Source organism: Scyliorhinus torazame, chromosome 10, assembly GCF_047496885.1.
Source record: "Scyliorhinus torazame isolate Kashiwa2021f chromosome 10, sScyTor2.1, whole genome shotgun sequence".
Taxonomy (NCBI): domain Eukaryota; kingdom Metazoa; phylum Chordata; class Chondrichthyes; order Carcharhiniformes; family Scyliorhinidae; genus Scyliorhinus; species Scyliorhinus torazame.
The window spans coordinates 1,295,274-1,310,261 of NC_092716.1; the positions used below are offsets into that span (position 1 = coordinate 1,295,274).

The 14,988-nt window shown below is 56.1% G+C and overlaps 1 protein-coding gene across 1 annotated transcript in view; it reads right to left on the reverse strand.

The window, feature by feature from the left end:
• Positions 1-14,988, reverse strand: part of cdh15 (cadherin 15, type 1, M-cadherin (myotubule)) — a 203,829-nt gene that overhangs the window by 47,990 nt on the left and 140,851 nt on the right. The window contains exon 10 of the mRNA XM_072517717.1: positions 3,261-3,497. Coding sequence (XP_072373818.1) covers positions 3,261-3,497 — 237 coding nt within the window. The remainder of the gene's footprint in view (positions 1-3,260; positions 3,498-14,988) is intronic.

The window sequence follows — 14,988 nt, forward strand, 5'->3', positions numbered from 1 at the left end:
CCACCTCACACTGACCCCCCCTCACACTGAACCCCCCTCACACTGACCCCCTCACACTGACCCCCCCTCACTGACCCCCACTCACACTGACCCCCTCACACTGACCCCCCCTCACTGACCCCCACTCACACTGACCCCCCCTCACTGACCCCCCTCACACTGACCCCCTCACACTGACCCCCCCCTCACTGACCCCCACTCACACTGACCCCCTCACACTGACCCCCTCACACTGACCCCCCTCACACTGACCCCCTCACACTGACCCCCCCTCAACCTGACCCCCCCTCACACTGACCCCCTCACACTGACCCCCCTCACACTGACCCCCTCACACTGACCCCCCCTCACATTGACCCCCCTCACATTGACCCCCTCACACTGACCCCCTCACACTAACCCCCCTCACACTGACACCCCCTCACACTGACCCCCTCACACTGACCCCCCTCACACTGACCCCCTCACACTGACCCCCCTCACTGACCCCCTCACACTGACCCCCTCACACTGACCCCCCCTCACACTGACCCCCCCTCACACTGACCCCCTCACACTGACCCCCTCACACTGACCCCCCCTCAACCTGACCCCCCTCACACTGAACCCCCTCACACTGACCCCCTCACACTGACCCCCTCACACTGACCCCCCCACACTGACCCCCTCACAGTGACCCCCCTCACACTGACCCCCCCTCAACCTGACCCCCCTCACACTGAACCCCCTCACACTGACCCCCTCACACTGACCCCCTCACACTGACCCCCCCACACTGACCCCCTCACAGTGACCCCCCTCACACTGACCCCGACTCACACTGACGCCCCCTCACTGACCCCCTCACACTGACCCCCTCACACTGACCCCCTCACACTGTCCCCCCTCACACTGACCCCCTCACACTGACCCCCCCTCACTGACCCCCTCACACTGACCCGCCCTCACACTGACCCCCTCACACTGACCCCCCTCACTGACCCCCTCACACTGACCCCCCCTCAACCTGACCCCCCTCACACTGAACCCCCTCACACTGACCCCCTCACACTGACCCCCTCACACTGACCCCCCCCACACTGACCCCCTCACAGTGACCCCCTCACACTGACCCCGACTCACACTGACGACCCTCACTGACCCCCTCACACTGACCCCCTCACACTGACCCCCTCACACTGACCCCCCTCACTGACCCCCCCTCACACTGACCCGCTCACACTGACCCCCCTCACACTGACCCCGACTCACACTGACGCCCCCTCACTGACCCCCTCACACTGACCCCCTCACACTGACCCCCTCACACTGACCCCCCTCACTGTCCCCCCCTCACACTGTCCCCCCTCACACTGACCCCCTCACACTGACCCCCCCTCACTGACCCCCTCACACTGACCCGCCCTCACACTGACCCCCTCACACTGACCCCCCTCACTGACCCCCTCACACTGACCCCCCTCACACTGACCCCCTCACACTGACCCCCTCACACTGACCCCCTTCACACTGACCCCCCTCACACTGACCCCCCTCACACTGACCCCCTCACTGACCGCCCTCACACTGACCCCCTCACACTGACCCCCTCACACTGACACCCCTCAGACTGACCCCCCTCACACTGACCCCTCACACTGACCCCCCCTCACACTGACCCCCTCACACTGATCCCCTCACACTGACCCCCCTCACACTGACCCCCCTCACACTGACCCCCTCACACTGACCCCTCACACTGACCCCCTCACACTGGCCCCCCTCACACTGACCCCCTCACACTGACCCCCCCTCACACTGACCCCCTCACACTAACCCCCCTCACACTGACCCCCCCTCACACTGACCCCCCTCACACTGACCCCCCTCACACTGACCCTCCTCACACTGACCCCCTCACACTGACCCCCCTCACACTGACCCCCCTCACACTGACCCCCCTCACTGACCCCTCACACTGATCCCCCTCACACTGACCCCCCCTCACACTGACCCCCCCTCACACTGACCCCCCCTCACACTGACCCCCTCACACTGACCCCCCCTCACCCTGAACCCCCTCACACTGACCCCCTCACACTGACCCCCCCTCACACTGACCCCCTCACATTGACCCCCTCACACTGACCCCCTCACACTGACCCCCCTCACACTGACCCCCCTCACACTGACCCCCCTCACACTGACCCCCCCTCACACTGACCCCCCTCACACTGACCCCCCTCACACTGACCCCCCTCACACTGACCCCCTCACACTGACCCCCCCTCACACTGACCCCCCTCACACTGACCCCCCCTCACACTGACCCCCCTCACACTGACCCCCCTCACACTGACACCCTCACACTGACCCCCTCACACTGACCCCCTCACACTGACCCCCCTCACTGTGACCCCCCTCACACTGACCCCCTCACACTGACCCCCTCACACTGACCCCCTCACACTGACCCCCCTCACACTGACCCCCTCACACTGACCCGCTCACACTGACCCCCCCTCACACTGCCCCCCTCACACTGACCCCCTCACACTGACCCCCCCTCACACTGACCCCCTCACACTGACCCCCCTCACACTGACCCCCCTCACAGTGACCCCCCTCACTGTGACCCCCCTCACACTGACCCCCTCACACTGACCCCCTCACACTGACCCCCTCACACTGACCCCCTCACACTGACCCCCTCACACTGACCCCCCCTCACACTGACCCCCCCTCACACTGACCCCCCTCACAGTGACCCCCTCACACTGACCCCCCTCACACTGACACCCTCACACTGACCCCCTCACACTGACCCCCCCTCACACTGACCCCCTCACACTGACCCCCCTCACACTGACCCCCCTCACAGTGACCCCCCTCACTGTGACCCCCCTCACACTGACCCCCTCACACTGACCCCCTCACACTGACCCCCTCACACTGACCCCCTCACACTGACCCCCTCACACTGACCCCCTCACACTGACCCCCTCACACTGACCCCCTCACACTGACCCCCTCACACTGACCCCCCCTCACACTGACCCCCCTCAAACTGACCCCCTCTCACACTGACCCCCCCTCACACTGACCCCCCCTCACACTGACCCCCCTCACACTGACCCCCTCTCACACTGACCCCCCCTCACACTGACCCCCCTCACACTGACCCCCCTCACACTGACCCCCCCTCGCACTGTGCCCCCCTCCCCCTCTCTCCGTACCCTCCTGCACCCCCCCCCCCCCCCCCCCAACTCACACACACTCACCATTTAAGCTGCTAATTGTCCAGTTCTGGGAATACTTGGAATCTTCGTGAACAATCTCAAAATGAAAAGGTTCCGCATGAGGCTCCAGGTCACCGTCGGCTGCCCAGAGCAGGACTCCATTATCCTTGTCCCACTGGCGACAGACAAAGCCAATTTGTGGGTAGAGGTCTGGGGGAAAATCATTGACCTCAATCACATGAATCTCCAGGGTCCCTGTTGCCGTGTGCGGGGGCCCTCCTGTCATCACAAACATCGCAAGTTAGAGAATGACAATGATCGCAAGCCCCGTGCTGCTCAGCACAGATTATCATCATCGCACATTATACTGGCTCAGGCAGCCCATTGCCCCACTGAGGTGAGATTCCATAGCCCAATTCCACATCAGCGAGGGTCAGTGGGTATGGAAACAGATTGCCCAGATGGCGATGGCTTGGGATGTTTACCAGCCTTCAGGTAGAGGGACTGGAGGAGGGAGTGAGGAGGAGGGAGTGAGGAGGAGGGAGTGAGGAGGAGGGAGTGAGGAGGAGGGAGTGAGGAGGAGGGAGTGAGGAGGAGGGAGTGAGGAGGAGGGAGTGAGGAGGAGGGAGTGAGGAGGAGGGAGTGAGGAGGAGGGAGTGAGGAGGAGGGAGTGAGGAGGAGGGAGTGAGGAGGAGGGAGTGAGGAGGAGGGAGTGAGGAGGAGGAGGAATGCAGTGCAGGAGGGTAAAGGGAGAGTGGGGCAGGGAGAGAGTGGAAGGCGGACACATCAGGGAGGGTGAGAGTTATCTGGATGCTTTGTACCAGGAGGCTGGAACGTCACCTGGGATAGGGTCTTCTGATTAGGAAGATGTTGAGGGACTGGAGGGCGTGACTGCAACTGAGGCTGCTCAGGGGAGTCAGAGGCAGGAGTGTCAGCCCCTGTTAATGCTGTCAGGTTTGAGGTTCTCTTAGCTTGTCTGGGTGAGTGGTGACTGTCAAGTGGATAAGCTGACTGACCACGCCATTGTGGTATAGGAAGTGCCGGGGGGGGCGGTATAAAGGAGGAATGTAACGGTAGGAGGGGACAGTAGAGGGAGGGGGATTGACGCCATTGTTTGCAGCAAAGAGGGAGAGTTCAGATAGCCTGCCTGGTGCCAGGATTCAGGACATCTGCTCAGGGCTGGAGAGGAACTTGCAATGGGATGGGGAGGATCCAGTTGTTATGGTCCATGTAGCTACAGGCGACATAGGTAGAATGAGGAAAGAGGTTCTGCGTAGTCAGTGAGAGGACCTAGGCACTAAATTAACAAGCAGAACCTCAAAGGTAATAATCTCTAGGGTATTACCTGAGCCATGTGCTAATTGGCACTGGTCAAACAAGATTAGCAATGTTAATGTGTGGCTGCAGGACTGGTGTGGGAGAATGGGGTCTGGTTCCTGGGGCACTGGCACAAGAATTGGGGAATGTGGGATCTGTACCGTTGGAATGGTCTATACCTGAACCGTGCTGGGCTGGTGTTCTGGCAAGCCACATAACTCGGAAAGTAGAGAGGGTTTTAAACTCAATAGTTAGGGCAAGGGTTCAAATTTGGGAAGATGTGGTAAACCAATGAGTAGAGAAATAGCAAGAGTCTTTCCAATTCAGGCGAGGGGGCAGGAGAGGAGATTGGTGAAGTTGCTGTTTAAGGTGGTGGGGACGAGTTTTAGGTATCTGGGTATCGGGTGGCGTGGGGGTGGGAGCAGTTACGCAAGTTGAATCTGGCTCGGTTGGTGGAGCAAATGAGGGGCAAATTTAAACGGTGGGATGTGCTTCTGTCATTGCCGCGGTGGGTGCAATCCATAAAGATTTCAGTGCTCCCGAGGTTTTTGTTGACATTCCAGAACCTCTCGATTTTTATCCCAAGGCCTTTTTCAAGAAGGATAACTCGGTGATATTGGGATTTGTGTGGGCGAGGAAGGCCCCTCGAGTAAAGAAGGTGCTGTTGAAGCGAGGGCAAGGGAAGGCCGGTTGGCTCTGCCAAATTGACTGAATTATTATCGGGCCGCACATATAGCCATGGTAAGGAAGTGGTAGTGGGGGAGGGGTCAGTTTGGGAGCGGATGGAGGCAGCCTCGTGTAAGGGCATTAGTCTGGGAGTGCTGTTGACGGCGCCTCTGCCATTCTTGCCGGCCAGGCACTCCACAAACCCGGTGATGGTGGCAGCCCTGAGGGTGTGAGACAGTGGCGGCAGCACCTGAGGCTGGAGGGGACCTCGGTTTAGGCCCCGATCTGTCGAGTCACAGGAGGCTGGAACGTCACCTGGGATAGGGTCTTCTGATTAGGAAGATGTTGAGGGACTGGAGGGCGTGACTGCAACTGAGGCTGCTCAGGGGAGTCAGAGGCAGGAGTGTCAGCCCCTGTTAATGCTGTCAGGTTTGAGGTTCTCTTAGCTTGTCTGGGTGAGTGGTGACTGTCAAGTGGATAAGCTGACTGACCACGCCATTGTGGTATAGGAAGTGCCGGGGGGGGGGGGGGGTTCGCTCCGGGGCAGCTGGATGGAGGGCTTCAGGGTTGGCAGCGTGGGAGGGTTGAGAGGTTTGGAGATTTGTTTATGGAGGGCAGCTTCCTGAGTTTGGACGGACTGGTGGAGGAGTGTGAGTTGCCCAAGGGAAATGGGTTCAGATATTTACAGGTATGGAACCACGTGAGAAAGCAGATGCGGTCCTTTCCTGATCTGCCGCCCCTGGAGCTGCAGGACAAGGTGCTGTGAAAAGTAGGGGTTGGAGAGGGCAGGGTGTCAGAGGTATATAAGGAATTGATGGACTGGGGGGGGGGGGGCTCCCCGATAGGAGTAGTTGAGTGAAAGTGGGAGGAGGAGTTGGGGGGTGAGCTGGGGGTTGGGCTATGGGTGGAAGCTCTGAGGAGGGTGAATGGGTCCTCTTCATGCGCCAGGCTGAGTCTCAATCAATTTAAGGTAGTCCAGAGGCGCATATGATGGTGGCCAGATCCTATAGGGGGTGGAGTATAGGTGTGGGCGGTAGGGCGGGGGGGGGGGGGGGGGGTGCAGTTGTAGGATATTGATTGAGTTATGCTAAGTTCTTCTGTTATGTGTTGGTTACCTTTCATCCTGGTTGCGGTTTGGTTTGATGTTTATTTACAAATGCGTTAATAAACATATTTTAAAAAAAGAATCACTGTGAAGCAGACCGGGAGGAGAGTGAAGCAGATCAGTATCACTGTGAAGACTCCGGGAGGAGTCTAAAGTAGATCATGATCACTGTGAAGACTCCGGGAGGAGAGTGAAACAGATCAGGATCATTGTGAAGAGACAGGGAGGAGAGTGAATCAGATCAGGATCACTGTGAAGAGACAGGGAGGAGTCTAAAGCAGGTCAGGATCACTGTGAAGAGCCCGGGAGGAGTCTAAAGCAGGTCAGGTTCAGTGTGAAGCAGAGCGGGAGGAGAGTGAAGGTCAGGATCAGTGTGAAGTCTCCAGGAGGAGAGTGAAGGTCAGGATCATTGTGAAGAGACTGGGAGGAGAGTGAAGCAGGTCAGGATCATTGTGAAGCAGACCGGGAGGAGAGGGAAGCAGGTCAGGATCATGGTGGAGCAGACCGGGAGGAGAGTGAAGCAGATCAGGATCACTGTGAAGCAGACCGGGAGGAGAGTGAAGGTCAGGATCAGTGTGAAGACTCCGGGAGGAGAGTGAAGCAGGTCAGGACCTCTGTGAAGAGACCGGGAGGAGAGTGAAGGAGGTCAAGATCACTGTGAAGCAGATTGGAGGAGAGTGAAGCACATCAGGATCACAGTGAAGCAGTCCAGAAGGAGAGTGAAGCAGATCAGGATCACTGTGAAGCAGACCGGGAGGAGTGTGAAGCAGATCAGGATCACAGTGAAGCAGACCGGAAGGAGAGTGAAGCAGATCAGGATCACAGTGAAGCAGACCGGAAGGAGAGTGAAGCAGATCAGGATCACTGTGAAGCAGACCGGGAGGAGAGTGAAGCACATCAGGATCACTGTGAAGCAGACCGGAAGGAGAGTGAAGCAGATCAGGATCACCGTGAAACAGACCGGAAGGAGAGTGAAGCAGATCAGGATCACTGTGAAGCAGACCGGGAGGAGAGTGAAGCAGATCAGGATCACTGTGAAGCAGACCGGGAGGAGAGTGAAGCAGATCAGGATCACTGTGAAACAGACCGGAAGGAGAGTGAAGCAGATCAGGATCACAGTGAAGCAGACCGGGAGGAGAGTGAAGCACATCAGGACCACTGTGAAGCAGACCGGAAGGAGAGTGAAGCACATCAGGATCAGTGCGAAGCAGCCCGCGAGGAGAGTGAAGCAGATCAGGATCACTTGGAAGCAATCCAGGTGGAGTGTGAAGCAGATCAGGATCACAGTGAAGCAGACCGGAAGGAGAGTGAAGGTCAGGATCAGTGTGAAGAGACTGGGAGGAGAATGAAGCAGATCAGAATCACTGTGAAGCAGACCGGGAGGAGTGTGAAGCAGACCGGGAGGAGTGTGAAGCAGACCAGGAGGAGAGTGAAGCAGATCAGGATCACTGTGAAGCAGACCGGGAGGAGAGTGAAGCAGACCGGGAGGAGAGTTAAGCAGACCAGGATCACTGTGATGCAGACGGGAGGAGAGTGAAGCAGATCAGGATCACAGTGAAGACTCCGGGAGGAGTGTGAAGCAGACAACGATCACTGAGAAGAGACTGGGAGGAGTGTGAAGCAGATTAGGATCACTGTGAGGACACTGGGAGGAGTGTGAAGCAGATCAGGATCACTGTGAAGAGTCAGGGAGGTGTGTGAAGCAGATCAGGATCACTGTGAAGAGTCAGGGAGGTGTGTGAAGCAGATCAGGATCACTGTGAAGAGAGGGGGAGTAATATGTAGAAGATCAGTATAACTGTGAAACAGACCGGGAGGAGAGTGAAGCAGTTTATGATCACTGTGAAGATCGGAAGGAGTGTGAAGCAGAGCAGGATCACTGTGAAGCAGACCGGGAGGAGAGTGAAGCAGATCAGGATCACTGTGAAGCAGATCAGGATCACTGTGACGAGACTGGGAGGAGAATGAAGCAGATCAGGATCACAGTGAAGCAGACCGGGAGGAGAGTGAAGCAGATCAGGATCACTGTGAAGCAGACCGGGAGGAGTGTGAAGCAGGTCAGGATCAGTGTGAAACAGACCGGGCTGTGAAGCAGACTGGGAGGAGAGTGAAGCAGATCAGGATCACTGTGATGCAGACCGGGAGGACAATGAAGCAGATCAGGATCATTGTGAAGACTCCGGGAGGAGTGTGAAGCAGAATAGTATGACTGTGAAGATCGTGAAGCAGACCAGGATCACTGTGAAGCAGACCGGGAGGAGAATAAAGCACATCAGGATCATTGTGAAGAGTCAGGGAGGTGTGTGAAGCAGATCAGGATCACTGTGAAGAGAGGGGGAGTAATATGTAGAAGATCAGTATAACTGTGAAGCAGACCGTGAGGAGAATGAAGCAGATCAGGATCACTGTTAAACAGACCGGGAGGAGTGTGAAGCAGATTAGGATCACTGTGAAGAATCTGGGAGGAAAGTGAAGCAGATCAGGATCACTGTGAAGCAGACCGGGAGGAGAGTGAAGCAGACCGGGAGGAAAGTTAAGCAGACCAGGATCACAGTGAAGACTCCAGGAGGAGGGTGAAACAGGTCAGGATTACTGTGAAGACCGCGAGGAGAGTGAAGCAGATCAGTATCACTGTGAAGCAGACCGGGAGGAGTGTGAAGGAGGTCAGTATCACTGTGAAGCAGACCGGGAGGAGTGTGAAGGAGGTCAGGATCGGTGTAAAAGTGACCGGGAGGAGAGTGAAGCAAATCAGGATCACTGTGAAGCAGGCCGGGAGGAGAGTGAAACAGACCGGGAGGAGAGTTAAGCAGATCAGGATCACTGTGACCATTCCATGAGTAGTGTTAAGCAGACCAGGATCACTGTAAAGAGAGGGGAAGGAATGTGAAGCAGATCAGTGAAGCAGAAAGTGAGGAGAGTGAAGCAGGTCAGGATCAGTGTCTAACAGACTGGGAGGAATGTGAAGGAGATCAGGATCACTGTGAAGACTCCGGGAGGAGAGTGGAGCAGATCAGGATCACTGTGAAGCAGGCCAGGAGGAGAATGAAGCAGATCAGGATCACTGTGAAGCAGACCGGGAGGAGAGTGAAGCAGACCGGGAGGAAAGTTAAGCAGACCAGGATCACAGTGAAGCAGACCGGGAGGAGAGTGAAGCAGACCGGGAGGAAAGTTAAGCAGACCAGGATCACAGTGAAGCAGACCGGGAGGAGAGTGAAGCAGATCAGGATCACAGTGAAGACTCGGGGAGGAGTGTGAAGCAGACCACGATCACTGAGAAGAGACTGGGAGGAGTGTGAAGCAGATTAGGATCACTGTGAGGACACTGGGAGGAGTGTGAAGCACATCAGGATCACTGTGAATCAGACCGTGAGGAGAGTGAAGCAGTTTATGATCACTGTAAAGATCGGGAGGAGTGTGAAGCAGAGCAGGATCACTGTGAAGAATCCGGCAGGAGAGTGAAGCAGATCAGGATCACTGTGAAGCAGACCGGGAGGAGAGTGAAGCAGATCAGGATCACAGTGAAGCAGACCTGGAGGAGAGTGAAGCAGATCAGGATCACTGTGAAGCAGACCGGGAGGAGTGTGAAGCAGGTCAGGATCAGTGTGAAACTGACCGGGCTGTGAAGCAGACTGGGAGGAGAGTGAAGCAGAACGGGAGGAGAGTGAAGCAGATCAGGATCACTGTGATGCAGACCGGGAGGACAATGAAGCAGATCAGGATCATTGTGAAGACTCCGGGAGGAGTGTGAAGCAGATTAGTATGACTGTGAAGATCGTGAAGCAGACCAGGATCACTGTGAAGCAGACCGGGAGGAGAGTGAAGCAGACCAGGATCACTGTGAAGCAGACCGGGAGGAGAGTGAAGCAGATCAGGATCACTGTGAAGCAGACCGGGAGGAGAGTGAAGCAGATCAGGATCAGTGTGAAACAGACCGGGCTGTGAAGCAGACTGGGAGGAGAGTGAAGCAGATCAGGATCACTGTGAAGCAGACCGGGAGGAGAGTGAAGCAGATCAGGATCACTGTGAAGCAGACCGGGAGGAGTGTGAAGCAGGTCAGGATCAGTGTGAAACAGACCGGGCTGTGAAGCAGACTGGGAGGAGAGTGAAGCAGATCAGGATCACTGTGAAGCAGACCGGGAGGAGAGTGAAGCAGATCAGGATCACTGTGAAGCAGACCGGGAGGAGTGTGAAGCAGGTCAGGATCAGTGTGAAACAGACCGGGCTGTGAAGCAGACTGGGAGGAGAGTGAAGCAGACCGGGAGGAGAGTGAAGCAGATCAGGATCACTGTGAAGCAGACCGGGAGGAGTGTGAAGCAGGTCAGGATCAGTGTGAAACAGACCGGGCTGTGAAGCAGACTGGGAGGAGAGTGAAGCAGACCGGGAGGAGAGTGAAGCAGATCAGGAGGAAAGTTAAGCAGACCAGGATCACAGTGAAGACTCCGGGAGGAGGGTGAAACAGGTCAGGATTACTGTGAAGACCGCGAGGAGAGTGAAGCATATCAGTATCACTGTGAAGCAGACCGGGAGGAGAGTGATGCAGATCATGATCACTGTGAAGCAGACCGGGAGGAGTGTGAAGGAGGTCAGGATCGGTGTAAAAGTGACCGGGAGGAGAGTGAAGCAAATCAGGATCACTGTGAAGCAGACCGGGAGGAGAGTGAAGCAGACCGGGAGGAGAGTTAAGCAGATCAGGATCACTGTGACCATTCCATGAGTAGTGTTAAGCAGACCAGGATCACTGTAAAGAGAGGGGAAGGAATGTGAAGCAGATCAGTGAAGCAGAAAGTGAGGAGAGTGAAGCAGATCAGGATCAGTGTCTAACAGACTGGGAGGAATGTGAAGGAGATCAGGATCACTGTGAAGACTCCGGGAGGAGAGTGGAGCAGATCAGGATCACTGTGAAGCAGGCCAGGAGGAGAGTGAAGCAGATCAGGATCACTGTGAAGCAGACCGGGAGGAGAATGAAGCAGATCAGGATCACTGTGAAGCAGACCGGGAGGAGAGTGAAGCAGACCGGGAGGAAAGTTAAGCAGACCAGGATCACAGTGAAGCAGACCGGGAGGAGAGTGAAGCAGAACAGGATCACTGTGAAGAGACTGGGAGGAGTGTGAAGCAGATCAGGATCACTGTGAAGCAGACCGGGAGGAGAGTGAAGCAGACCGGGAGGAGAGTGAAGCAAATCTGGATCACTGTGAAGCAGACCGGGAGGAGAGTGAAGCAGGTCAGTGTCACTGTGAAGCAGACCGGGAGGAGAGTGAAGGTCAGGGTGACTGTGAAGAGACTTGGAGAAGAGTGAAGCAGATCAGGATCACTGTGAAGACTCTGGGCGGAGAGTGAAACAGATCAGGATCACTGTGAAGACACCGGGAGGAGAGTGAAGCAGGTCAGGATCACTGTGAAGCAGACCGGGAGGAGAGTGAAGCAAATCAGGATCACTGTGAAGCAGACCGGGAGGAGAGTGAAGCAGATCAGGATCACTGTGAAGACACCGGGAGGAGAGTGAAGCAGATCAGGATCTCTGTGAATCAGACCGGGAGCGAGTGAAGCAGGTCAGGATCACTGTGAAGAGAGCGATAGGAGAGTGAAGCAGGTCAGGATCACTGTGAAGCAGACCGGGAGGAGTGTGAAGCAGATCAGGATCACTGTGAAGCAGACCGGGAGGAGAGTGAAACTGATCAGGATCACTATGAAGCAGACCGGGAGGAGTGTGAAACAGATTAGGATCACAGTGAAGCAGACCGGGAGGAGAGTGAAGCAGATCCGGATCACTGTGAAGCAGGCCGTGAGGAGTGTGAAGTAGGTCAGGATCACTGTGAAGCAGACCGGGAGGTGTGTGAAGCAGGTCAGGATCACTGTGAAGCAGACCGGGAGGAGAGTGAAGCAGATCCGGATCACTGTGAAGCAGACCGGGAGGAGAGTGAAGCAGATCAGGATCACTGTGAAGCAGACCGGGAGGAGAGTGAAGCAGATCAGGATCACTGTGAAGCAGACCGGGAGGAGAGTGAAGCAGATCCGGATCACTGTGAAGCAGACCGGGAGGTGAGTGAAGCAGGTCAGGATCACTGTGAAGCAGACCGGGAGTAGAGTGAAGCAGGTCAGGATCACTGTGAAGCAGACCGGGAGGAGAGTGAAGCAGATCAGGATCACTGTGAAGCTGACAAGGACGAGTGTGAAGCAGATGAGGATCACAGTGAAGACTCCGGGAGGAGTGTGAAGCAGACCAGGATCACTGTGAAGCAGACCGGGAGGTGAGTGAAGCAGGTCAGGATCACTGTGAAGCAGATCGGGAGTAGAGTGAAGCAGGTCAGGATCACTGTGAAGCAGACCGGGAGGAGTGTGAAGCAGATCAGGGTCACTGTGAAGACACCGGGAGGAGAGTGACGCAAATCAGGATCACTGTGAAGCAGACCGGGAGTAGAGTGAAACAGGTCAGGATCACTGTGAAGCAGACCGGGAGGAGTGTGAAGCAGATCAGGATCACTGTGAAGCAGACCGGGAGGCGAGTGAAGCAGATCAAGATCGCTGTGAAGCAGCCTGGGAGGAGAGTGAAGCAAACCAGGATCACTGTGAAGCAGACCGGGGGGGAGAGTGAAGCAGGTCAGTGTCACTGTGAAGCTGACCGGGAGGCGGGTGAAGCAGATCAAGATCGCTGTTAAGCAGCCTGGGAGGAGAGTGAAGCAAATCAGGATCACTGTGAAGCAGACCGGGAGGAGTGAAGCAGGTCAGTGTCACTGTGAAGCAGACCGGGAAGAGAGTGAAGCAGATCAGGATCACTGTGAAGCAGACCGGGAGGAGAGTGAAGCAGGTCAGTGTCACTGTGAAGCAGACCGGGAGGGGAGTGAAGCAGATCAGGATCACTGTGAAGCAGACCGGGAGGAGTGTGAAGCAGGTCAGTGTCACTGTGAAGAGACCGGGAGGAGTGTGAAGCAGATCAGTGTCACTGTGAAGAGACCGGGAGGAGTGTGAAGCAGGTCAGGATCAGTGTGAAACAGACCGGGCTGTGAAGTAGACTGGGAGGAGAGTGAAGCAGATCAGGATCACTGTGAAGCAGACCGGGAGGAGAGTGAAGCAGACCAGGATCACAGTGAAGACTCCGGGAGGAGGGTGAAACAGGTCAGGATTACTGTGAAGACCGCGAGGAGAGTGAAGCATATCAGTATCACTGTGAAGCAGACCGGGAGGAGAGTGATGCAGATCATGATCACTGTGAAGCAGACCGGGAGGAGTGTGAAGGAGGTCAGGATCGGTGTAAAAGTGACCGGGAGGAGAGTGAAGCAAATCAGGATCACTGTGAAGCAGACCGGGAGGAGAGTGAAGCAGACCGGGAGGAGAGTTAAGCAGATCAGGATCACTGTGACCATTCCATGAGTAGTGTTAAGCAGACCAGGATCACTGTAAAGAGAGGGGAAGGAATGTGAAGCAGATCAGTGAAGCAGAAAGTGAGGAGAGTGAAGCAGATCAGGATCAGTGTCTAACAGACTGGGAGGAATGTGAAGGAGATCAGGATCACTGTGAAGACTCCGGGAGGAGAGTGGAGCAGATCAGGATCACTGTGAAGCAGGCCAGGAGGAGAGTGAAGCAGATCAGGATCACTGTGAAGCAGACCGGGAGGAGAATGAAGCAGATCAGGATCACTGTGAAGCAGACCGGGAGGAGAGTGAAGCAGACCGGGAGGAAAGTTAAGCAGACCAGGATCACAGTGAAGCAGACCGGGAGGAGAGTGAAGCAGAACAGGATCACTGTGAAGAGACTGGGAGGAGTGTGAAGCAGATCAGGATCACTGTGAAGCAGACCGGGAGGAGAGTGAAGCAGACCGGGAGGAGAGTGAAGCAAATCTGGATCACTGTGAAGCAGACCGGGAGGAGAGTGAAGCAGGTCAGTGTCACTGTGAAGCAGACCGGGAGGAGAGTGAAGGTCAGGGTGACTGTGAAGAGACTGGGAGGAGAGTGAAGCAGATCAGGATCACTGTGAAGACTCTGGGCGGAGAGTGAAACAGATCAGGATCACTGTGAAGACACCGGGAGGAGAGTGAAGCAGGTCAGGATCACTGTGAAGCAGACCGGGAGGAGAGTGAAGCAAATCAGGATCACTGTGAAGCAGACCGGGAGGAAAGTGAAGCAGATCAGGATCACTGTGAAGACACCGGGAGGAGAGTGAAGCAGATCAGGATCTCTGTGAATCAGACCGGGAGCGAGTGAAGCAGGTCAGGATCACTGTGAAGAGAGCGATAGGAGAGTGAAGCAGGTCAGGATCACTGTGAAGCAGACCGGGAGGAGTGTGAAGCAGATCAGGATCACTGTGAAGCAGACCGGGAGGAGAGTGAAACTGATCAGGATCACTATGAAGCAGACCGGGAGGAGTGTGAAACAGATTAGGATCACAGTGAAGCAGACCGGGAGGAGAGTGAAGCAGATCCGGATCACTGTGAAGCAGGCCGTGAGGAGTGTGAAGTAGGTCAGGATCACTGTGAAGCAGACCGGGGGGGAGAGTGAAGCAGGTCAGTGTCACTGTGAAGCTGACCGGGAGGCGGGTGAAGCAGATCAAGATCGCTGTTAAGCAGACCGGGAGGAGTGAAGCAGGTCAGTGTCACTGTGAAGCAGACCGGGAAGAGAGTGAAGCAGATCAGGATCACTGTGAAGCAGACCGGGAGGAGAGTGAAGCAGGTCAGTGTCACTGTGAAGC